This window comes from Euwallacea similis, chromosome 20 (genome assembly GCF_039881205.1).
Source record: "Euwallacea similis isolate ESF13 chromosome 20, ESF131.1, whole genome shotgun sequence".
Taxonomy (NCBI): domain Eukaryota; kingdom Metazoa; phylum Arthropoda; class Insecta; order Coleoptera; family Curculionidae; genus Euwallacea; species Euwallacea similis.
In genome coordinates, this window is record NC_089628.1 from 1,791,564 (window position 1) to 1,817,917 (window position 26,354).

Sequence of the window (26,354 nt, forward strand, 5' to 3'; positions counted from 1 at the left end):
AACCTCTAAGTAAAAATTAAAATACCTCCCAAATACCTTAATCATCTGTTAAAAGACATTTATGCCCGTCAGCCAAGCACGTTAAATAATGAGGTCCTAAAGCTGACAGCTAATGAAGAATAACAACCGACATTAACAATGACGTATAACAAGTAAAAAAACTTGTCGCGTCCCCCGGTTGGGACATTTAAATCAGGCCTGCTGTAACCCAAATCTCATCAGCGGGAACATGTGCCCCATAGTCCATTACCTGTCATTCAAGGGATAAGCGAATTTCGCACGATAATTATGTCAGGCGGTTAATGGAGACCTGCGATTCGCCCTATTGGTCCGCTTTGTATAAATCAAATGGTGTTATTAATTGAAACTCAGGTAAATCGAATACTCAATGGGCCAGTTCAGCTTTGAGGTCATTATTACTACTTTGAAGGTTTTAATTTGAAAATTTAATGGCTAGATAAATAGGCCAAAAGTGAGACCTCTTACGGTGTAAGCACTGCTCTTAAAGTAGCATTGGCGATAGTGAGCATTTCAAGAGGGTCACAGTGATAGTGCGATCCTGCACGAGATCTCTATAGAAGAATAGGGCAAGCCCCTAGTTCCTCAATAATGAGGTCACTATTTTCCATGCCCGAAAGTCTCGTAAAAGCTTCTGCATAACTTTCAGTGGTGAAAAACGTTGAATGCATCAATTTCTAACTGGGTCTATTTTCTTGCTTTTCACGGAGATTACCTTCTTGATAAAGTTAGAAGCTCATTCGCAGGATATGATTCTTCGAGGACGTCTCGATGTAGAGCTATTAAACTGAACGTGTGAAACTAGCTGTTAAGTATATACCTGAACAGGTAAATTTTAAGCGATCAGGCATAAATTAACCAGCAGTGCCGATAAGCCCTTGTAAACACGCAGATCGCAGATAAGGCTCTTCGGCTGTCCGGTCTTGGTGTGGCTCGCGTGACAGGTGTCAGTTTTAGCACCACACGACCCTATTTTCCCCTTTTGGGATACTAAAAACCAGAGCTTTAATGATCATTCGTGGGAAAACTCCTGCGATTGTTTTGAAAACGGTATCGTTAAACACGGCTCATTAAAATTTAAGTTTTATAAATCGGATTGATGGTCGCCTCCGGTGAAGACCGTGTAATTTGGACTGCCGCCTCAATTTGATTTAGCAGCTGATAACATGGTACTTAAACGGTGTGAAGAAGTTCCATTAGGTACGTTATTCTTCGAGATTTCGAAGACAGGCAAAATTGCACGTTTTCATTTCACCAGGACATTCACCTGGACCGTCCCCAACAGCAAACAAAGTTAAAGTTAACATTTCATTAATTTTTATTTACGGCCCTTACTATCTACAAGAATCTGTTTGTGCCTATATCCTGTGTTTTTATTGTGTTAACATGTAAAAGCCCATAAACCAATCATGTGCCTTATCAATTTGCTGACATATTTGTTAGGCTGTAAATATCGAAGAGTGTAAAAGTGGAAATAGACTAGTATCGCGTCACATGAGATCAGGTCTGGGCACTTGAGCGGCTGCCAAAGATTCCTGCTACACAAGCAATTTTCACATTCAATTTCACCAATCAATGTAAATCGATTCACCATGCGATTGATAACCACTGAGCAATTTAATTTTTTTCTTTTAATTGAAGAAGACACATAATTAAAATATATGTGTGTTTTGTCGAAAACACGTTTGAATTTTTATATAAAAGTTAGTCCCTCAATTTTGTGGAAACCTAAACAACAACTGCTTAAATCTTTCACCACTTTTTACAAGGGACGAATCAACGCTCTTAAAAAACTGTTTTATAACAAATTCCTCATATAGCTGCAAACCACAGTTAATACAAATCGATTCCTAGATGCTGCCAAAACTAAAATCGGCAGTAATATGACCATTTTATTAAAGTTCTAAAAATTAGTATGGCGTATCTGGTCGATTAATAGTATGTGTTATTTATGCACGTAAGCACATGTTGTAGCCAATTTTAATTGCCAATAAAGATATATTGTATATGCCTCAGTGGACCAAACTTTTAACGCGTGTTTAAATTTAAAGGTGTTTAATTACTTTGCAATTCATTTTAATTATTTTTCGTAACTTTGTATTGAACACACCTTTTACTGGCCCAATTCAGTCAAGAAAATAAATATGGAAGCCGAGCCACGACTACATATTGTATATACAGGATGAGTTTTCTTCCAAGCATAGCACAGGGAGTTCGGTAACTAACAGGGATAGAAGCCAAGTTACGTTAACGTAAAGTTCTGTTTTAGATCTTAGATAGTTAGAGCTAAAGCAAAAAGTAAAATTAGAGAATTGTTGAGGTGCTGCGCCTGATTTATAATTATAAAAAAAATATACAGGGTCTCTCAAAAATGTGTGGCATTTCTAAATTTGGTATTCTGTGGATGTTTCTGTGCAGGTACCACACTTGTTAGGGTGATTCTATGTAAATAGCTAATTATAAGTAGATATAAAGTATCAGAAGCGAAGCGAACCGTGAATTCGCCGCTTTTTTATACCAGAGGGTTTATTCTCTAAATGGCCTTCGAGCAATTGAGTATTGGAGTGACGTCAAAATTCACAATAATTTATTAGATATTAAGAGTTCTTTAAACTGTGCCTTTCCGGGTCATTCGAAGACTTAATTGCCCGAATTGCAATTCGACAATTGATCTTCTGATGTAGATCATGCATGCTTCCGTTGTTTAAAGAAATAGTGTTAGCTTTCATTCACTAAAGTTTGTCTAGAGTTCATGGAGATCCTGCATAATGTCATTACTCTTTAAATTAAATAATTATATAAACAAATAAATAATTAATTACTTAAACTAGGAGGACGTCGCTTTTAAGTAAAATTTTATAACACAAATTTGCTAGTTGGACTCTTTGTACTCTGAGAATAATTTCTACGGAAACCAAAACACTGTCCTGGTACTTTATTAATATTCTCTCTAAACTTTGTGTTTTGTATCCCCGAATAGCGTGCATTAACGCTCTTAATTATTAATGTGATCTCAGCTTTAAAACTGCATACTAATTTCTCAGATCCTATGGAAACTAGCTTGATATTAAACTAGACAGTAAGTGAATAATTTGGCCCTTATAGTAGCATGTATCGATACGAGGGCAAAACTTTGCAATTTGCCTTCTGTAAAAGTGCGGGTCACGGGACGAATGATAACCACGATACAATGGATACCAAATGTCTAAAAAACTCTTCAGCCAGGGAAACCAAGGCAACGACATGTGAATTGAAAGAGTATACAGGGTGTTCAATATAAAGATATAATTGAAATCGATGATTTTCCAGGACACTTTCAAACATCAGATATCAATCACATAATACTTATTTTCGGTCAGTAATTGTCACTAGACGATACTCACGTTCAGTCACTAAATGTCACCTACACTACAGAGGCATCCACCAGTTCTTGACACTAAAGAAAATTGTGCCGATTAATAGGTCCAGATTGCGAACATCTTATTTTATTATATTATTATATATTTATTATATAATTATTATATATATTTTTATTTATTTGTTACCGCCCTAAGACCGATTGGCTTATTTAAGAAACGATATCGGTACGAGGAATACAAGAAGCTTTACCATCAGCCTGTTGCAAAGGAACTAGTCATAGCTCGAACGATAACCGATAAGCAATGGCGGCTAAACCTTCAAAATACTTTTACAGCCTTTTTTGCAAGCGTACAGCTCATCGGTCGAATCACGGTAGCGAGGCACGACACGGAACAATATCTATTCGAATTTAGTATATATTTCTATCTAGTGATGATATGGTGAGCAAATTCGGTAAATGATAATTTTATTCGTGCTCATCATCACGCTGGATATGTTTAATTTGGGCACCGTGTATATGACTTCTGAAATTTTTTACGTATTTAGGAAAAATCAATTCGGTAAATAAAGTTAAATTTGCAAAGAAACAAGACACAAAATTCGCCAACGTCTTTTTTAAATGCCGTGCTAGAAAATGGCAAATGGTACATGCTGCAGCACCTGTCTCCGGGCTACGCATTCAAGGCCTCAGCTCGAATCGGCAAAAACGAAGTAACACGTGACAGCTCCGAATTTGGAATTATAATTCGTAGTCTCTAATTAATGTATAATTGGGCGCGTTCTGTGAAAGGGCCTCAGGGTTCCAAAGAAAGTTGTATCCAGTTACGGCATAGTTCAGAACCAGAGACAGCCCGGGGCGTTTTTGTTTGAATGCATAATATTGCGCTGACAGGCTCGCCAATGCTAAACTATTAATCTTTCCTTGGAAACGGATGATACGATTTAGTTATGTTAAGGGCTGAAATGGCTCGTGTAGGGGAGTTTGCCTTTTCGTGTTTTGGATGATTTCCCATTTTTGCTTCACTCTCGTTGAAACTTTCAAATTTGTATTCATACCAAGGAAGAGTTTACCAAGAGAAATTTCTTGAACGTACCTAGAGATGCGGTCTTTCAAGTTACATCGAATTGATGGTTCTCCAATAACCACTCATTCTTCATTCGCGTGTTGCAATATACAGGATGGCCCAAATTTTATGTTGAGAATTTCAGCAGTGGCTGCAAAAAATCACTTTAACAGAGCCCCTATTCGTGTGGACATGCATTGTAGTTATTTTCCTTTATTTATCTCTTACTTTCTTTGTGTGGCTGTATTTTGGTGTTATTTAAAAGAGAATAGAGGAAAAACATTCTGGATATTTATTGTAATTTTAACTTCCGCTTCATTCCTGGAAACCTAATTACTGGAATAACCCTGGAACACCATGTGTACGAAAAAGGGCGCTTCTAAAAAAACGGTCCAACTGTTGGTTCTCCAATTTGCTGTCCATTCAGTTGACCCAGTTTGCCATAAGGGCTAAATCGTTCCAAAAAAGGGAATCCAAGAGGAGGCATGTGAAGACACACATGTCGACAGAAAGGGCCAAAGAGAGTATTCTTGAATCTGAAAAGGACATTTTCCAGAAATTGCATCGAATAGACGGTTCTTCGAGTTACAGTTAATGCAAATGTTATAGCGTGTTTAGCATATGTACATAGATGAGAGGGATGATCGCCTACTTTCCGAGGCCAGAATTTTGAACTCGGAAATCGAACTTGGATTGGAGTTGGATTTCTTCACTAGACGTAAGGTTGCTCCGAAGACCCAAAATTCCCAGGATTCAACTTATCCAATATTGTTTTCCTATGAGGGTAAAAATCTGGAAATTTGCCAGCTAAGTTAGTATGCAATCCTGACTGACTCACAACAAATAGCCTCCTAGACTTATCAGCAATAAACAATGATGTGCACACATGTGTCATCGCCATCAGGAATAACTCCTGCCTGGAAAACTAATTTCCCCAAATGTTATTTACGTTCCGTCTGTCGGCCATTCTCGTCTATGACACATAAATCATCATTTTTTTTCCTCTGTATAAATGGCATATTTTGTCTGGCTGGTCCTTTTTTCGTCCAGTTCCATCTATACATTTATCCATTTTTAAAAATGAGTTGGCAAGATACATCCACTGAATCCTCGCCCCGTGTTTAGTGTTTTTAGGCCTGCGTACCGGTGATACACGGAGATGTTTTATTTTGTTTATCGTAGTGCTAACGCGCGATAAGAGAGATATATGGATTTCCAGGTTAAACTCGAGGAAATTGAGTTAGCATTTTTCATTTGACCATTAGTTGTTTTTTTTTTGATGCTGCATTCTGCCGCATCCATATTTAAAACGTTATTTGTTTCAGAGTCGCAGACAACAGCACAAAATCTATGGCCCCATCAATATTCCTACATCGATAACAACCCGAGAGATTTTGAGACGAGATAGCAAATCCTGCTTTGTCGACGATCCATCAATAAATTATTATGCAATTTGTGAACGAAGAAACGATGAAAACGAACAAAAACTCATAAACGGAGTAGCCCTTCGACGCGAAGAAGAAGAATGTCATGCAAGTTTCGGTAGTGAAACTTAGCAGTTAGTGGGGAAACATGATGGTGTTTAGTGGTTCCGTGATTCTTATGTTGCTGTGTATGTGTTGGAATGCCCCACTTGCGGCTTCCTACGGAGACAACGGTGAGTTCTTCAGTAGTTAGGGTCATTTAAATTTCAAATGATCCGATCGAACAATTAAGGGGACTTGGCTTAACAAACGCCTTTTAAAGTCTTTAAAATTTTCTTCGATTAATGAGGCGATTGATGGCTTAAGAACGAATTAGGGAGATGTCGCAGTTATACGCATTTAAAGCTTCTAAATAGTAGTAAACACACGTCGAAAGCAGCCACGAATAGAAGTTTACACTTTGAGCGATCATTCTTATTCCGCATAAAGAAGATGCGGTTGTGCTTAAGTTCCCAGGGTATTGAATTACGTTAAACGAACAGTAACTCCCTAAAATTGAATATTCATTGAGATCTGAACGAAAATGCCGAATCAAACATTATTAACGCCCTTTTCGAATTCGAATGAAGAGCGTTTACTCAGAAATAATTAACGAGAAATTAAATATTCCCGCTAAGGAGCGAACGATTGTTTTATGTTCGGAGCTGAATTTAAATTTTTTTATCGAGGCAGGTTTCGGGGTTACTCCTGAAGGTTAAAAGATTAAAGAAGTTGGCTTTCAGGACCCTAAGCAGGCCACATTGGAAACGGATATGTGCGCAATAAGGGTGCGAACTGATATTTTGTCGCTCAGTGGGAGCCTTCTTCCGGAGCATTTTAAAATACGTAAAAAATGATTTGTGTAAAATGTTAAAATACGTAAAAACTATCGCATCTAAATTTACTTTCCTGTGGTGACGCAATTTTTTTGTTTTGTATTGAGAATTATATTAAACTACGTTTTTTGGCGCATAAAGAAACCATCAACCGCAAACAAAACTAAAAACTCATTTATTCTTATCATTAAACTGGCGAAGATCTTTAGAACGAAATAATTGATCTCCCATTTTCGGTAGCCATAATTTTCCCAAATGAAAAATGTCGAAGGTTCATAAGACAAGGTGGTAGCTACTTATGGTGAGATATAGTATCCTCAATTTAGATAGACTTGAAGCTTGACGTGAAGGATGTTATCAAGAATAGGACACGAAATAAAACCCGTTCTTTTATTAAAGAAGTGCCGATATTTCAACCATAAGTTCAATCTTTCTCGAGGCTCCCTTTCTGTCCAAGAAGGGCGTGTCAAAGTTAGCGATACGTCGGTAAGGCTGAAAACCAACCAAACCAACAGGTGGTAGCTAACCTGTATAGACCACCTCTATGCACCACTGTACAGACAAAATCTATACAGTGGTGCAGAAATGGATATTTCCCATTAAAGTTGAAATCGTAAGTAACGTAGACATCGCTCTCTTGCCTTCCGACTCTTCTCTTCTCGGGTGCACTTGCTATTATATACTCACGAAATTCTTAGCCGTCGCACTCTTATTCCATTGCATTAATTTTGAGTTCAATTATCATTCTTGATTGTCGTCTTTTTTCTTTTTTAATTAGTGATTAAAGTGCATTATAGCCAGCAGCAATAAACAATTGTTCGAGTGTCCTGACTTTTGCTTGAGTTCAAACAGAACCCACGATACCAAACCGGTGTCGCAAGTGGGTTACATTAGAAATTGGTGGTTTACAAAAAGGTTTTAAAAATATTTCCGTCTTAACAGTGTTGTCGGTGATACGTGTAGTAGGGACAACACTTGCAAGATATGAATTTGAAACGATAGAATTTGATCGCGTTTCATAAAAAAATTAAGTGATTTGCAATCTATCATTTCTTTATTTAATTACTTATGTTTAGCAAAACTTTGAAATTTTTATTTTTCCATCGCTATTTCTTTGAACACGTCCTCCTAATACCATGAAGAAGCTTAATGTGATAAAAATTACACTCTTGGTCCCATTACGCAATAAGATTTGCTCAATGATTTTCCGTAATACCAGTCGTCCTTTCACACTTAAAGAATGTTTCCAATGATACTCTATAAATTATTAAATATTTTGAAATATCTCATTGAAAGCGTCTTTTAGCTGCTAATAAACTCCCAGTTCTAAAACTCTTTTCAATGGTATCGACGAAATTGAAGCAAATTTCTAATATTTGTTAATTAGGTAAATGAGATGGAAATGGCCATAAAGTTATTTAATAAAAATATACCTACCTCAGATCAAACAACAATTTAGGTAAAATTCAACTGAGGAAACTTGTTTCATCTTCAAAGAGCTTTTTTATTATTGGTTTTCCTTGAAGTAACAATGAAGAAAAGGTCAATATTTGATTTCAACAGAGAGAAAATCTACAACCATCAACGAAATTTGGACCACTGGTGCAAACTTCAAATGGTAATTTTTATGGGCGCTGGCCCCTCTGGTTTTGGTTATTTAATATTTTCGATCTGCTAATTCTGATAACGGATCATATTCGGTGAACTTGCACTTCATGGTTGTAAAATAGTTGAAATAAATCGACGAATTATCCATGAAAAAAACGTTTTAAGTAAAGTAAATTATTCAGCACCTGAATGTTTAAAGCCCTTCTCTCCTGTCCAATAATCTGCAGATAAAGGTGAGTCAGGATTTTTGCAAAAATCACGAGATTCATCGAATTTGATTGAGCTCTACAATACTTGAATTGTTGCATCATGCACATGGTTGATCATTCGGGTCACCAGTAGGGAGTTTGCCTGGCAATATATTGGCATGATTCAATGACCCCTGACAGTTTTGCACAGTTTGACAAACACATTTCATCGTTATAAAGGCAGCTTAACAAATATGGGTTAGCACGGACGGATTTACAATACGGGGCTGCTCATCTGACAAAAAAATATCATGGCCAGATGCGCAACCACTATTAACACATGGAAATTATTTAAACCATCACATATCGATCTCAGGTCAAAAGTCGGAAATCATACAGAGTAATAATCCGCAGTGTCAATTCGTCAATTTCCAGTCGGATTTTAGGTGTTTGATTCAGTATTTGAGTTTAGAACCGTAAATCCCCGAATGTGCTGAAAAATTCATTATTCTTAATTGAAGAAAACCAAACAAGAAGCGCTGAACAACATTTGAATTGGTGAATTCTCGGATAAGCTTTGCGCTGTCTCAAGTACATAGAGCGGGCTTAAAAAATTGCCAAGATAAACACTTGGTTTTTCCTTCATGTGCTCGTTGTACAACTGCTTCTGGCTATACAGGGTGTTTCGCAAAAACAGGGCAATTCTAAACTTTAATTCTGCAAATCAGTTTGTTGCAATATATTTTCCTTGCCAGAATCTCGGACCAGTTCTGAAGATGCGCGAGAAAAGTTCAGAACTAAATGGGGAACTGAACCCAAAAAAAATGAGTTTTTAAATCGCGCGTTTTTCCCTCTCATAAAAGTCGTTTCACCTGTCAAGGGACGCACTGTATTTTCAAGGTGAAATACAGTCTAAACCCGTTTTCTCCCATCTAGTTTATAGTTTCTTTAACTCTCTGAGCTGGGAAAACGTCTTTGCTGGAAATGAAAATAACCCCACAGTTATTCACAGCCTATCCGGTATATTTGTCTCAATTTTGAGCGAGAGACGTGGGGCCATTCGCTGTTTGAAATTAGTTTTCGTAGTAAATTGAAAGAAACTGCAAATGTGCAGTCTGGAAACTAAGAAGCAACTGGAAAAAGGGCCGGCCGGCTGCTTCCTTTGAAATTACTTTTCGACGTTTTACTTTTCATTTGCCCCCGTGTCGCTTCCCTGGGTAGAGTTGAGGAAACTTTTCCACTTTGCCTCATTTTCAATATGTTTGCTAATCTCGGACGGGCTGCCTTAAAACTATCGCCGGAAAATTTCTGCCAGACTTCGCCTGTGAGTCATAAAAAATCATAAAAGTGTTCTTCGAAGGCACTTACTCCCTGAAATGCCAGGAATTGAAATTCTCCAGCAGACATTGCCGTAGTATTTCCTTGGAATAGCGCGACAGAGCATTACGGAGGAAATTCTTAGTGTTATGAAAAATATTTACGAGACTCTTGAAAACGGGATTTCTAGCGACTTCCTTAAGAACGTTTTATTGATAAATCTCCTCCCGAATTTGCAGAACGATCACCAATGATTGGCCGTGGACAAAAAGCTTCTTAAGCTAATTTGGCACTTAGAATCGTCTCTTAGGAAAGACAAAGTCAATGTTGTTCCAACGATTACGTAGTCGATCGGTTTTAGCAAGAAAAATACGGACATTGGCTAAAAATAACAAAGCCCCTGCACGTATAAAGGGCCCTAATTCCCATCCAAATCGCACAACCAGGGAAATTAATTACAAATAATAGGCTTTCAGAAGAGCCCTTTTTGCATGCAAACTCCGACCGAAGGGCAAATATTGAATCTGTGCATCTTTACAAATCATTTTTTTTTCGCACATAAACCACACTCGGGGTGGCAAAAATAAGATGAGGAATCTTCCCTCGCATTCCTGCTTGTCCCTTTATTTGGGCATTTTTCAATTTTACCACCGTAAATAAGGGAGGTTTTCGTGCGTGCCACAACAAAGGAAAACGGTATTATCGGGAACGTTCCACTTTTGTCGCTTTTCACGAGAAATAATACGCATTATATTATTATGAGCAGAGGAATACGGGGTCGTAAAAAAATGTATCAGCGTATAATGTGATAATATCAGGGACTATTGTGCGACATATTTTGGTTGTTTGGCCTCAATTTTTTAAGCAAGTTGGAGGATGCGGAAGTGAGGTTTTTAGCTTGGCGAATATATCTCCCGATGCGATAAATAATAAATCTCTTGATGTAATAGAAGCGTTTCTATTCGGAATAGGAAATCTAGTCCTTTATTATTTACCTGACTAGACATAGATGTGTACACTTGTAGCGGCAGATTTGGATTTTAAATCGACCCTGAATTACTTCAGTTGAAAGGCTTTTGGGCCCTTAGCAACGCGCCAAGGCCAAATCTCAAGACTAAAAACTTTTAGAAAAACTTAGATATTTGCGAGCTGCGGTTTTCGCTTATAGCGGCTGATTTGGATTTTAAATCGACTCACGATTGTTTCAGTTGAGGGCTTAAAGACTTTTGAGGCCCAGTGGAGGATCTGCGGTTTAAGCGCTTCGATTGGAACAGGAATTTAATGAATTATTGCGAAAAAAAATTCAAATCTCGTGACGATAGGGTGTCGCCTGGGGTAGGAAAAATGGACAAAATGCCGGACAAGGAAGTTTCAAAATCAAATAAGGAATATGGAGTTTTTGATGGCGTCCCAGACGAGCTTTTGAGACGATAAAATTGGCTTTGCCCATTGCAAAAATACTACCCTGTAGATTGTAATATTCTGTTGACACGCCAGACGTGACGAAAGAACTTATATGTGTATGAGGTCATTTTGATATTCACTTTCCTGCTTTTGCAGCGCCTCTCTGCGTGATGGTCTTCCAAACCCTCCCTTAAACCACATTTCCATGGCTTTCTTTTTATTCTCCACTAATTTAGTTCTAAGCAACTTATTAGATCGTGCCTTCGTTTTGCCAACCGGTAAATTATCTAGCAGGTTCCCTTAGTGGTACAATGGTTTCCCGGCCATTGCACCTTATTTTTCTATGATTAAAAAAAGGGAATAAAACATCATCCACTGCGAATGAAGCAAAACCATCTATTCCGAAATTTCCTAATAAAACCGGCTAAATATATCATTGGCGACACCCATAAATGTCGGACAGTCGTCCGCAGCCCTTACATAAAACGTAACTGGGGTCATAATATTAAAAATTTTATCACCCGGCAGCAATTCTAATTGGTCAACGTCAAATATTTGTCACAATGTTATTGTTTAAGGGGTTGAGGGTGGAGCGGCCCCAGTCGTACAGATCAGGCTGGATTAAAATAAGCACCTGGTTTTCAATTATTCCTTAGAAATAATTATGCACCGTCTAATAGCAACTAGCAACTCCTTTGGCAAATTTCACCTTACCGAGTTCGCCTTAACAAAGTTTCACATACACAACGCAAACTTAATTCGCTTTCAGGTCTCGTCGACGTAAACATCATTACCATGCCTCTCTTCGATATAGATTTTCATTTAATTTATAAGGATTTGTTTCGGGGCGAAGGCATTGAATATATTTTAATACAAATTACCCTTGGCAACTTTAAAAAAATCTTCTGTAATTACTCAAGGGCGGAACTCCACTCGGAAAACTCCTAAATCCGATTTGTTTCCAATAATAAAGTTTCTTTTTTGACGAGAATGCTTTAGGCACAAGGGCTTTTTCTTTGACTTCTTTTAGGAAAATTACTGCCCAAGGTTTCTGGATTAAACAGAGCCGTACTTAAAGCTTCAAATTACAAAGACCCCTGTTGGAAGTTCACTACGCCCAGGCCATTGATCAAAGTTTATTGGCTTTAAAGTTCGATCCTCCGGCCTTTTCCCACAGGAGTCATTAAGACGCACCTTAAGCTGCTAAATCCTGCCCTGGAAAAAGTTTCACAATTGAAATTAATACAAAGAGATTTTTCACCAAACAAAAAAAGCGAGCAGACGGATAACTTATACCTTGCTATAGAACTTCGCAACTTTGTTGATTAATCTTAGAAATTCTTCGCTTTTATCTTGAGAAGAGAAGCCTCTGGTAACTCCGATAAGATCGATAAATTGTTGTATTATTCCTATGCAGATCAGAGAAAAAAATTGCTTATTATACTAAGAAATATGGTATGCATTAGACACGACTTGTCGCAAGGTGATAGACTAATACAGACGATTTTGGGTCAGTATCTGCTAGTTGTAGTAATATTTAATAAGTCTCCAACATTTTAAAATTCATTCCGTTATATGTTTTTTTTAAATTTTATATCTTATTACGCACGCATGATCCTTGACGATTATAGCACTCTCTAGCGTGAATAAAATGGCCTTTATGATGGTTGCTATGACAACTATTACCGCGTTCGTTTTTGCGCTCGCATATCCGAGCGAGCGAGCTTCAGAAGCAGTCACATGATCATCGAGCGCTTTCATTTAACGAGCGCCTGGAGCGGGAGTTCATTTAATGAACGCTTTCGAGCAGTTGTGTCATTGAAAGTGTCACTTTAAAATTAAGTTCTTGTGGGACATAAAAATAAAATACCAAAGGCGAATTCCATTTGCAAGTGTAGTGCAAAAATAATGTATTTCCAATATTTCTATGTATTTTTGCTGAATGTAAATGAATTAGTGTTACAATGTACGAGCTCTGCACTGAATCGCAAATGGGTTTCCCTCTAATAATAATTGGTCTAATGGAGCATTTGGCAACTCGGAAGTAGCCAACATTTCCTAATGTTCAATAAAGTTCGGAAAAGCCTTGGAACACCGTAATAAGGAAGAAAATGAAACAAGAATGATTTGGGATATTGCGGAATTTACTTACGGTGACCTGTTTTTCCAGATTTTTTTCAGAAGCTTTTGACTGCACGTGGCAGGTCAAAGATCTTTTCGTGAAATTGATCAGTGTTTCGAACATTTCTTGACCTGACTTAGCTCCGGCGTGCCTCAATACCTTAACAAATTCATGACACTTCTTGAGGCCTTAAAACATCAGGTCGATAAAAAAAACATGACGTAATAATGAAGTTTTTAGAATCCTTGCCCTCTAAAAGCTCATGTTACATACATATGTCGGACGTGCTTTAAAGGCCTTACACACTTATAGGACATACTATTAAATTGGATCAAAGAAGTGCATAATAATGATGCTTCCCGAACGTGTTTCTCTTTACAACATTCCTTCGGGTTCTGGAGAAATTCGGTTTTAAACTTGACCTTAAATTCCGTTTGTGACGTCCCCATTGTTGCTTAGTTTAGTTAAATTCCGTTTCATATTACCCGAATGAACCCGGTTAATTGGGCAATACATCTTCTTTCCTTGCCCCTCCTCCTTATTGATTATTTTCCATTTCCCAACGAAAACTAGAACTAAACTTGCAACTCCCATAACTCTCCACTAGTCCAGGAGGCACGTTTGGAAATGTGAGGTAATGAACAGGGATGTTTCGACCCACCCGAGCGTATAAAACGTGATTTAGGGGTAGTTTTCAGCGCAGCAGGAGCCAGACTGAGTTGCAGACCTGTTGAAAGGGTTGTACGCGGCCGAGTGTTGCGTGTTTCCGTTATTTAGCCATCTCCAGGCTCAGTTTCCCGAGCGTTTTGTGTTTAAAAGAGCTCTTCAGGAACCACCCTCGTAAAGCAGTCTTCCTTAAGCGTCATGGGAAAAATCATATTGCATCTGCACTTGACCACAGCTGTCGAGGGTTTCGCAAACAGTGGGATAAATTTCTTTGTTGGATCTCCCTTCGTGTGGCCACGAGAGAAAATTTTTAATCCATTTTTGTGTTTCGTATTGTTTCAAAGGGTCTAAATTACCCTCGGCCATGCCAAGTTTTCTCCTCAGAGCCACCCTCATACACGTAAATTCCCCTGTTCCTTTCAACCGCATGTTTCGCAATTTCAAATCTCAAGCTCCCATTTCGAATTCAATTCCATATACGTCTTGTAAAAAAAAAATTAAATAAACCTGGACGAGAACTCAATTTTCCTGTGTCACTGCAAAAGCAATATGCAGAAAGAAACAAAAATTAAATATAAAAGTCGGGCAAACTTTTGATGAGAAGACATGCCCGGGAGTGGAACAAACGTCCTGAAAGGTGATGTGCAGTCAGAATTAAATGTACCACAAAAGGAAAGCGGTTGGGGGAATTTTGTTTGAGATAAAGTGGTTTATAATGTAATGGCTGAGAGATTTATTCACGTAGGGAAGGCTCATTTTGAGAGTCAATGTTGTGTGTATGCATGGAGAGATGCAGTGGATTTCATAATATTTTACATTTGTAATATACAAATCAGAAAAGTTGACATTACGTAAATATGGGACACCGTGTGTATACCAAACTACCTAAAACAATTAAGGTCTGTTTGAAGAATCATCAAGCATTTATATCGACCTCGCTCAAGCGACGCTTTACCGCGAGAAAATAGCAAGACTCACGGCACTAAAGGCGTTTGTAAGTCAACAACGTATATTTTTCCTTTTTGCAAACTTCCAAATTTTCACATCGAAACACTAAATATATCACACGCCTAAACGGCTCCCACACGGCTATGGCACAGGTATAATAATCTGTACTACGGCAGCTGGCAGTTGAGCCTATCGTTGCGCAACCGATTTGAAGCGCTTCAAGAGCCTGAATGCGCCCAATGTACCTCGACATTCTGTAGGTAGTATTTCTTTGGGCTCAGTCACATTCATTTCTCAAACAACCTCTTCCTGCATCGCTTTGAACTATTCCGTATCCAGCTTACTGAAGAGTATTCATGAAGTTCGTCGAAAATATAGGTGTGCGAGCAACAAAATATTTATTCGTAACTCGGTTTTTGAGAGACATTTTGAGGCCCTTTGATTTATTATCCGGGGGGCTCGTCGCTTCCCTTTTTTACCCTGTTTATCTGAAAAGGAACAGAAGGGTCCCAGTGTAAGGAAAATTAGATAATAGAGAACAAAATTTTGATGAAAGGTTAGGATAAAGGGTTGTTGGAAATCGGCGAGGCGTGAACATGAAATATGGACACCTATTTGCTGTCCACTTATTAAATGGATCGCAGTACCCTTGGAAATTGGACTTTGTTTGCACGTCTTTTTAACAAATACAAAAGGGGGATGGACAGAAGAAAAATGGAGATTTTACGGGTAATGAGATACGTTTAATTTGTAGATAAGCAATACGTATCGGTTGTCTGGATCATCACGGCAATGGCGCATTTATATATCTGGCATAGTCGCCCCGGGCTCTCGGAAGTCGTCAAATAAAGCGGGAAATGCCTACTTTTCCCTAATTGTCAGATTTCGGATATACAAGCTTCCCCTTTGCTCTGATTCCATTTCCAGGCCAGAACGGCTTGGGAAAAAATCGATTTCCACGACCCTATTTGTAGGCACGCAACCTGGAATCGAATGACTTAATATTCAGATTAACCCTTAACGTCGTCAAAGCTTCAGTTTGCTCGCAAAATCAAAGCTCCCCTCATATCCCCGTTAATGCTCCCTGGATTTTCGCATCAGCGACGTCGATTCATTCTTCCATTGTTGCTTCTATAAGACACCTCCTTTCAGGACAGCGGGCTGTGGTTCTATCCGGGAATAAAGCCGTTTAAGTCCCTAGATATACCGGAGGATTCCAGCGAGGCGGTCCCTTTCGCTTGTCGTCACATACGGAGGTGAAGTCGCTATTGTCTTACTAGATTTGAAATTACATTGCTATGGAAATGTGTCGGATTTTAACTTTGATGACTAGTTTTGCTTTGCTGAGCAAATTATTTCTTTGGATATTGCGGCCATACGTCTTCCCAGTCAACTGGATACCGAATTATTCAATTAAAAACTTGAGCAATTCGCCATCCATTCATCATGTTCGATTTTCAATTAATGCTCCTTTGCAAATTTACTTTTCGACGCAAACTTTCTCTTTATCTGGAAAACTAATTACTCCCTCTATCGGTGTTCGACGGGGAAAAAGTTTTGTAAAAAATCGTCTCTTTCACGTCGGCGTTCGGCCCCCATTCTTGTATTATCCGTGCAAACAAAGCCGTAGGCTATTTATCATTGTTCCCCCCGTTATCGGCAACGTGACGTACTCCACTGAACGATTTTTTTAATCTTTATATTTACCTATTGGAAGTACTTACTTAAAGTAATAGATCGGGGCAATGTAGGACTTCAGGCACTTGATATTTAAGTCCCTCAAGTTTTATGAGCAGTTTCTGCAGGTTATTTGTTTTGGTCAAATTATTTGAGTGTTATTAAGGGAAATAGAATATTCGAATGTCCACGGAAATTATACTCAGGGAATCCGAAGTCGGAGCGCACCGAGCGAAATTGCTCCACCTGTTCCCGAGATATCGGCGTCCGAACTTGTTAATGTGGCCAAAAATAGGTGCCCGCCCTTCACTTTGGAAATTTTCAAAAAAAAAAAACTACATGTTCGATGTGCTCTTACATCACGGCTTCTGAGACCTTTCGGTTCATCTCGAGTCAATTGAATGCAGGCGGGAACCGGTAAAGTCAAAGGCAAGAATGTCGGGCCTGCAGGAAAAAGTTCACAAACTGAAGCGACCACAAAACGGGCCTCGAAACAAAAAAATTCAAAGCTAAATAACTCGGCCAGCGTAAGAGCTTCACGAAATCCCTGATTTTTTTTTTACCTTTCTCCGAGCTCTATGCGACCATGGCGGAAGTTTTTCGGGCAAACAACTAAAATGTGCTAAAAATTAGGTCGATTTTTCCGTTGAAATTTTCAACCCCGATTTCCACCCCTTAAACGGGCAGCCTGGGGCAACTGCTAAATACGTCAAAGGTAGTCCGGACGTTGTCCTTTTCGATGCCACTGGCCAAGTCTCCCTGCATTTTTGATCAAAAGAGCCACTTCGCACGCGCGGGTCATTCATTCGTACAAATCGAAATTAGAGGACTGTTTTTCATTTAATTATACTGGGCCGTACACCATCATCGACATCTACCCCTGGATTAAGTGTCGACAGGATTAAGACCCTGTCGCGACATGACTATACAAAAAGGCACCTAAAAAAAGGATAAATTTCGATATTGGTACGGCACTGCTGCAGCCTTCCCTGCTCTACCGATCTCGGCGGGGGCGCGTTGGAAAGCCCAAACCTTTCTTTTTAAACGGCCTTGAATTCCAAGCCGTCTACGCGTGACCTTCGTCTTCCACGACCCCTCAAAGTCCTCAAAAATTCTGAGACAACTGCGCCATAGGTCTCAAAAAAGGCGTCATTTGATGAGGTTATCCTCAGGATAAGGGCTCTTTGCGCTGAACTAAAAATCAAATTATTGGAAAATCTCTAACTTTAACTTTGGGCGCCTCAAGAAGAAAAATATTTGTCTTTTTACGTCTGGCTGCATAAGGAAAATTTGGGCAAATACTCCAGATCATCAATTATTCATATGAGCAATGAGGACAGTTTAAGTCTGGATTTAAGAGTTGTTTTCGAATGCGACAATCATCCAAGGGGAAGAGTCAAAGAAAAATAAATCCAGTTTTTGGCACACGTAACCGATGTTTTGGTGGCTCATGTTCTTAGATCATAAATAGCTTTTTAGGGCCACTAGGTCAATTTACTGAACACCATCTGGAAGATAGTTTCTGTGCAAAGCACGAAACTGGCCAACAATCCGCCCTTATTTCAACATTCCTATGGATGTTTTCCCTTCAGGAAAGTTACCAGGAGTTTGATCCATTGGCCCTTATCGACACTACAGAACTTGCTAACACTAGAAAGTTTCGGTTACTTTAAACGATACTCGAAGTCGTTTCATTTTTGTTTCACGTCCCGAAATGAAAATAATTTGAGTGGTGTTCGAAGTTTTATTTCCAATTCGTTGAAACGATAATAAGGTCTCACAAGCTAACTGTCGAAGCATCAACCCCGTGTAAGGGGCTCCATCTCGTAAATTTTCCTCTTGGCGAGAAAAAGCCGTAAAACTGGTAAAACTTCCGTTTGCCGTCGACCGTCTGGATAATTATTCATCCGGCCGAGTTGTAATTAAAATCTGTTTTTATTCCAGAACAACTTTACTTACTTATCATTAATTCCTTCCGGCCGATTACGGCCTTTTGAATAAACACGGGGGAGAGTCTACACGAATTTGCAAAGGGATTTTGATACCCATTATTGATGAAAGGGAGAGCGGAGTTGGTCGGGAAAATAGCAACGTCCCGACTTGGCTTAAAGGTGTCAGAAGCGAGTGTAATAGAAAAAGGAAACGAATTAATTTCGGAAGTGTGGCACACGCAATAACAGCTCTACTCTAATAAATAATGTCTAATCAAAAGCATGGGTCTATCCATCTCGTGGCGTGCTGGATCTCGACACGATTCAAACGTCCGCCATCATTAATTAGATACTGTTTTGGAGTAGACAATGGAGCATCGGGGATGCCATAATCAGGTGTGCTTTGTTTCGTGACGGACGCGCCGCATAAACGGCTTGATAGGCGTCGGGACGCTCCTTTGTATCGGATATGGCTGACCAAGTGCCTCTTGATTGGAATAGTTTAGCGTAATTCCACATTTTTTTCCCAATTAATTACAACAAAAATCAGAAAATATTCGTGTTCATTCCATCGATTAACCTAAATTCCAGGCCGATTCCATAACCGAATGAAAAGGCGCTCGAATTTTTATTCCGCACGGGCGCCCCAGAATACAAATTATACAAATACAGCGCCGCATACAACCAACAGATTATTACGAAGATTTCCCTTATCCATTTTCGAGGAAATTGAAATGGAAATTTTAATGAAATCTTTAGCTGATTATTGTTGCAATTTCCGGGCGAAAATAAGAAAATTAATTATTTTCAAGTTTGATTTCGACATTTTCGGAATAAAGTTGGAGAATGTTGAACACCGGGGATTGGAGGATGTTTTAATGTATTCTACTGAGAAAGATCCAGGAACTTTAACATTATTTAGGTCAGGTTTACCAAAACTTTAGAGACCTGCACAATGCTGGGAGCGCGATACCGGTGGTTTGGGCAATCAGTAGGATGCAGAACAATTTTTTTAAATAGACCCATTTTCTGGATTACGCTGCAAATTCTGGAAACAATTTTATTTCCAATGATATGTCCGAATGTTGGACACCACACTGAGCAAAAAAATTGGACCAGAAATTGACTAATCTCAAATGCGCTTTAGATATCGCTTTAAATGTCGCTTTTTATCATGATTTTTGTAGTTGTAAAAAAGTTTAATATGTTTTAAATCTTCGCTTTAAATGTTGCTGTAAATGTTGCCTTGATTGAGTATTGCTGACCTCGAAAAACTGTTGAGCTTTAAAAAATGCTTCTTAACACGATTCGATAGTCGTAAAAAAGCAATGTATTTTAAATGAACTGACACAAAATGTGAAACTTCGTCCCGAACAACTTGTTGTCAATTCTCCCGAATAGTTCTCCAGAGTTTCAACATGGTGGTAGTCAATACCGAAAAAATACGTCTTGCAATTTCGCCGAAGAACCATTCACGACAATTTAGATGAAAATTAAAAAACTTTCCTCAAGTGAAAACTTTCACATACTCTAAGTTTGTGAACTGTTTATCGAGTTTATCCATTTCCCCAATACTCATAGCAGAATCGCGTTGTGCAGTTACCCAGTTCCGAAAGTCATAAATGAATTTTACGCATCATTAACCGTAAATTTTCGACTTACGGAAAACCTCAGAATGCTATTTTTGACCACGAGCACCTCTCTCAAAAAATCATCTCGATTTGATATGCAGGTTGGGATCTAAGAAGAAAAAAACGCGTGCAAGAGAATGAACATTTTAGTTAGCGCCAATTTGTCAAGAAAATTTCCTTTGTGAACTATGTGAAAAACAGGTGAGACTAATGGTTCTGTTCTCAGAGTTTACCTAAAATGGCCCTAAAAATCACATGGTGTTACAAAAATGTTGAAAAAACTCAGCGAAAAAGCAACAAAATCTGGTGGTTCGGAAAGGAAATAAAAACAAATACATCGAAAATTTTGAATAATGCGTTAATTTTTTTTATCCACGTTTTCACAAACACAACTTCAGTAGTTCAAATAAAGTTTAATCATTTTAATACGCCAATTACAATATTTTATGCTGAAAAATGTCGTGAGTTTTCAAAACGAAAAATAACAAAATTAACAGACAAGTATTTAATTAAACCAATATTCCCTGGAAAACTAGAGCACAAATTAAAAATAACAGGGTACACCCATTAAAATATCGAATTTTGGTTATTTCTACGCCCCGAAAGCATATTACAAAATATAAACCGTGTTCCCTATTTACCGAGTTTTATGAAAAATAAACAACAAAGATATAGTTTGATCGCAATTATTTTGGAAAGCCAATATTTGGCGGGGCTTCATCGTTAAAACAATGAGGAATATGTTTATTATTAATATTTTACAATTTAATTAATTCAGCCATTGTTTAGTTACAATAAATTCGGATAATATTGATTATTAATTCAACGATGTTTGCCGGATTTCCAGGAATAACCTGGAAAACTAAAACATGCGGATAATTAGTGGCCGAATAACCCCAACGGACAAAAACTCGAATGCCCCCGCTAGCTACTGCAGGTAAATTCTGCAGGGTGCTCGCTTCTAAAAAATAAAAGCTTTTTCCAAAAATTCCAGCTTTTCTCCAATAACTCTCGAAATCATCGGAATTTTTCATATCCTGAAGGGGCGTAACTTCAAATTGCGTAACATTGGTCCAATTTAACCGACCTCGTGTCCTTTATGCTCGAGGGAAAACGGACGCCCTGTATGTATCGGGGGATTACGAGTTGGCCAAGGCGCAAAAACTGCAATATATCTTTCAAGAGCCCACATCCCCATATTTCAATTAGACAAAAAGCCCTTGATCCTCGAAAGGACCGCGTGTTGCGGCTTCCATGACAAAATTTACGCAACACGTAAATAATTCGCTGAATTCGCCCTCGTACGACTCGAAGCGATGTCGAAACTGCCGAAGCACAACATTGGTTTAAGAAGGGTAGATTTCCAGTGGCGTAACGCAACTTAGCCCTTGGGTACCCCAGGAGAGTCCATATTTGACTCTCTCCGCACCCCTGATATTTAGGTGGCAAGATTTGCTCTTTAAGGCCGATTACAAAGGGCGTTTCGCGCCGCGCCCACGTTGAAACGAAGGCAATAAATTAATTGCTTGCACTAAAATCACTCTTCAGAAGTAACTTTGAAACGGACAATTTCAAAGGCCATTCGACCATAGTTTCGGGGGTCAGGTTTCCTATCTGTTTCAACTAGGATACGTCTAAAGGCCCGTTAAACGATATTGCTAATTATCCTAACAGCTTTTAAATGGTAACCCTTATTATCAGCTGCTAACGGCGGGTCATAAAGACCCTTTCACCTGATCTGTCATATCTTAGTTAATGCCTTTCGGGTTATTCGTCTACATATTATTTTAGATTGTCAATAACGCCTCTGGTTTAATTCTGGAGCCGATTGATGTAGCTCGTTTAGGAGCACTTGCCTCCCACAACTACTGATTTCCTTTGACTTTCGGGTTATTGTCAACCCTCCTACTAGGGGAAAAACTGTCTAGACCGCTTTTTAGTTAACTTTGAGGGCAGTATCGAAGTTCAAACATTAGACCCTGGCATATCTGGCCGTAAAGCCATGTTTTTGGATGTAACTGTGGCTGCTTTAATTACCTGCAACTAACTTGTAATTGTGCCGTGATCTTAAAATGTGCCTTCTTGTTTTGGTCCTTAAAGTTATATAAAAATATTGTAATATCGGTGAGTACAGTTTTATAAACGAGATCTCTCACAGTTCCTCATAAATAATAGTATGATGGGGCAAGATCTGCCGAACGTGCCGGCCAACGCATGCCTCCATTATTATATTTAGTTATTTATTATACCCATGTTGATGATTTGTGCAAAAGAAATTTTTGTTAGGACACTCATAAAGAATCTCCGATCACTCTCACAAATTTTACGATGGCTTTTCTATTAGGCTGCAGAATCGTTTTTTCGTTTATGCACACCTAAAAAAGAAGTCCATTCAGTAGGAAATGCAACAATTTAAAATCGACAGCAGGTGGCACAAACAGTGGAACCCGCCAAAGAACCAGCTTTATAACTCTGGGCCCCGGTTTATGTGTATTTTTTATCGAGAAACACGCGACTCGGTCCCGTGTATGAACGAGCGAAGAATCCAAAAGTGGCTCATCCACCATTCCGAATCGACTATAAATAAGTCAAGACAAAGCGAAAGATATTTTATTGCCCTTTTAAATATTTTATAATCGGGTTGCTTTTTAATAAAATATAAGACGAAGGTTGTACGAAGCGTATAATAAATCCCTTTGTTTTCGTACAAGATCCACATGAGGATTTGAGATGAGGAAACTTTTGAGCGCTTTTTTCGCTACCCAGATGGATGTAGAGTTAGAAACCTATTGAGGGTAGAATTAACTGGCGAACTGATATAAATAACTGTTTATACGGAAACTTTGAAATATAAAGCCTGCGAGTGGTTTGAGTTAATTCGGGTCAACCGCTCATCGGCAGAAAGGAGGAAGAGACCAATATTGCAAACTAATTACATATGCGTGAAAAGGGACGATAATTACCATTAAATTCAATATACAAAGCAAATACGAGTAAAAGATTTTGGGATATGCAAAATTACAGATTTTAGAGCCCTCAAGAGTTGGTTAGTTCTGGTTAGTCACGTAGTAAGCTTGGTTAGGGCGAAATTAAGGGATGGAGGAATTGCTGAAGTTCAGAGGTAAATAATCGATGTGGAAAACTTAACATGCATTGGTCCATGATAGTTTGGGTTAGTGCAGCGCTTTTAAGGACTATTTCCTTCCGTGCTTGTAACCGCACATACCTGATGACGCCAATAAGCAGAAACATGTATCGCTACATTAAAGGGTCGATTTATTTTGCAACTAACACCTCCATAAATATTATTAATTGTTTTTACTTCAATTAGTTATTTAGGGCAGCCGTGATAAAAGCCTAAAAACTACTAAAGTTAATTGCAGTTTACCGACGACAGTAATAAACCAACTTTTCTGAATCTGTAATTAAGCCAGAATTTGCCTCTATTGGGGTTTAACAGTTAATAACGTTACCAGGCCAATAATGAGTAAATAACGTACGGGGTTGATATTTGTTAACGGAAGCGTATCCGAAATTCATAATCAACCCTAGTACGTTATTTACGTATCGGCCGTGTATCATTTAACACGTTTCGTTAAACTACCTCCACAGGTTATTCATAATATATGAAGGTAATTTGTGGCACCTCTATCATTAAAAAAAATCTATTAGAATACTTAACTTCGCTTAACTATCAACGTAAACGGTGTTTGTGAACAAATTTGATTAGCCGTGCCAAAAACGTAAATAAGTGACCGTACAGGATGCGCTAAATAAAATTGAGAATTTGGAAAATACAGAGAAAACACTAGAAGATGTGTTGTGAAATCAATCTGTATGTATCCCATAAAGGAAAATAAACATAGATTCGTTTTTTTTTAACCTTAATGGCAGTAACAGCCGCCGTCCGTTAAGAACTCTATCAAGTTTGTCAAATCAATAATGTACTGTGACACTGGTCAAATTTGATAAACGAGTGAAAAATTCAGCAAATTAAAAATTTTAGCAGATATGTGCTAAATTTCTGAGCGATTAGCTATTTGCTGAATTTCTAAACTCACTCATTTTTCAAATGCAACCGTTGTCCCCGTCCATTATTTACACAGAGGTAAAGCATCTGGCTTCCATGGAGATCGGATGATTCGAAATTTCTGAATGAAAAATTACGCAAAACTCGAACTAAAGTCTACTCAATATCAACAACGTTTTTGGTCTATTGAGAATTGCCAGGTAGTCGACCCCCCGGTAGTACCAGTAGTACTCTAAGTGTTACGGTATTAGGAATCCTCCCTCCCCCCTCGTATCCTAACTTTCCACGTTTTAGAAGCACAATGCCCTAAAAACCTGCAATTCCACGTCGAAAAATAAATGCGAGCCCTCAAGTCTCAGGTTTAACTTACACCCCGGGTCCACTTGTTTGCTTTTTTGTAATCCGCTGATTTAGCCAAGCCCGAGCCCCGGCATATAAAGAGTAAGTAATTAGTCCTCGCCCTCGCTTGTTTGCCTAAAAATTATTATTACAATTGCCAGTTAACCCTTTCTCGGGGTCAGTTTCGCCCTGGGGGTGCATGACTGATGCCTCTGTTGTAAGTTTGCGTAGCAGGCTTAATGCGCTTCCCCGGAAGCTCATGTTTTCACGTCAGCGTATGGTTAATTGAGATGAACTAAGCAAACACAGGTGTCTCAAGTGTGAGGCCATATAGAGGATGCTCGTTACGATTGCGAGAATTTTTTGACTCCCTTTGCTGCAGATGCACTTGTCGCTAATGAACCTGTGTTAATGGGGATTCACGCCCCTCTCGGGCGGATCGAATTACGCACTTAAGCCGCGCTTTTTAGATTATCTCCTGGGGGGTTGTAAACAGCGAAGGGGTTGAAACACTTTTTTTTTTCCTTTCAGGGGAATGCAGATCAGCCCTGGGGATGGAGGAAGGCAGAATCCCAGACCACGCGATTTCTGCGAGTTCGTCGTACGAGGCCAAGAGTGTCGGCCCTCAAAACGCGAGGTGAGTCATTCCCAAATAGCGGTCTAAGTACACCACTGGAAACTGCTGCCTACACTGGCCCTCTCGTAAAATGCGATCAAATTGTGACAGCGTTTCGATTGGAATAACGGCGAAACGATGGAAAAAAAGAAATTTCGTGCCTGTAGGTTTCTTGGCACGTCCTGTTTAAAAATCAAATTTGCGACGTTCAGTTTCGAACAGATCCCGCAAAGAAACCCCCCGATGCGAATTTTGACAGTTAGTTGCGCTCATGCTCTGGGAAAAATTTTAAAAAAATCCAGGTCCGTACTTAAAAAAACACGTTGAGGATGGCGCTCCGCAACCGAAACGCCACATTTGAAGTACGTTATTGCACCGCTTTGCCATTATTTAACTGATTCGGTGTCTCGTGTGCTTTCTGAGATCGCCCACTTTACGTAACGGTTGCTATACTTCACTGAATTACTGCGGCCACATACGCCATATTTGGATTATTTACTCGAACGGATTGCTAAATAAAGGTTGCCGCTCTAAAGACTCCGATAGTCACGGGGGTGCGGGCGAAGATTAATAGAAACAGAAGTCATCCGACACTTGTCTTGAGGGGTGAGAAATAGCCTATCAGGGTGTTTGAACACTGAACAGTAGCAAATGACTTCTGGGGGTTGGATGCCGGGAATCAACACTTTTTAGAGTAATTTAGGGGTTACGGCTGAGTGGAGTCCATGGGCTCATGAACACGCTTTCCGAGGCGGCATTAAGCAAAGTGTTTTCCTGCATTGTAAATGGGGGTGACATATGTCGAGTTCCCATCATGCATTGTAGCAATCCACTTACCCATTTCGATTACCGAAAAACACTTTGAGGAATAAATTCTTTTTCAGCACGGAACGGAGAGTTAGGGGGTTTTTATTATATTGGGTCGTATCACAAATGTGGCGAGAAAAAGCGCCCGTAAGATCAAAAAATCGCGAACAAAATCGCCCCGGTCTTTACGTGAAAAACTTATTAAACAAGTGGATCACGTAGGAGTTTAAGCGTAGTTTTAACGTTATACTTTTCACGTGTCTTGGTTCCCCTATGGGGCCGAGTTCCCTCTTTACGTCGCATATGCCGAGACCTGTGGGAAAAGCTAC

At 39.0% G+C, this 26,354-nt stretch overlaps 1 protein-coding gene across 3 annotated transcripts in view; it reads left to right on the forward strand.

Moving 5' to 3' along the window:
- The window catches only part of LOC136415365 (discoidin domain-containing receptor 2-like), a 119,246-nt gene that overhangs the window by 17,831 nt on the left and 75,061 nt on the right, over window positions 1-26,354 (forward strand). For all 3 annotated transcript variants that reach the window (XM_066399912.1, XM_066399914.1, XM_066399913.1), the window contains exons 2-3: window positions 5,768-6,099; window positions 25,134-25,239. In XM_066399912.1, the coding sequence (XP_066256009.1) occupies window positions 6,015-6,099; window positions 25,134-25,239 (191 nt within the window). In that variant the 5' untranslated portion in view covers window positions 5,768-6,014. The remainder of the gene's footprint in view (window positions 1-5,767; window positions 6,100-25,133; window positions 25,240-26,354) is intronic.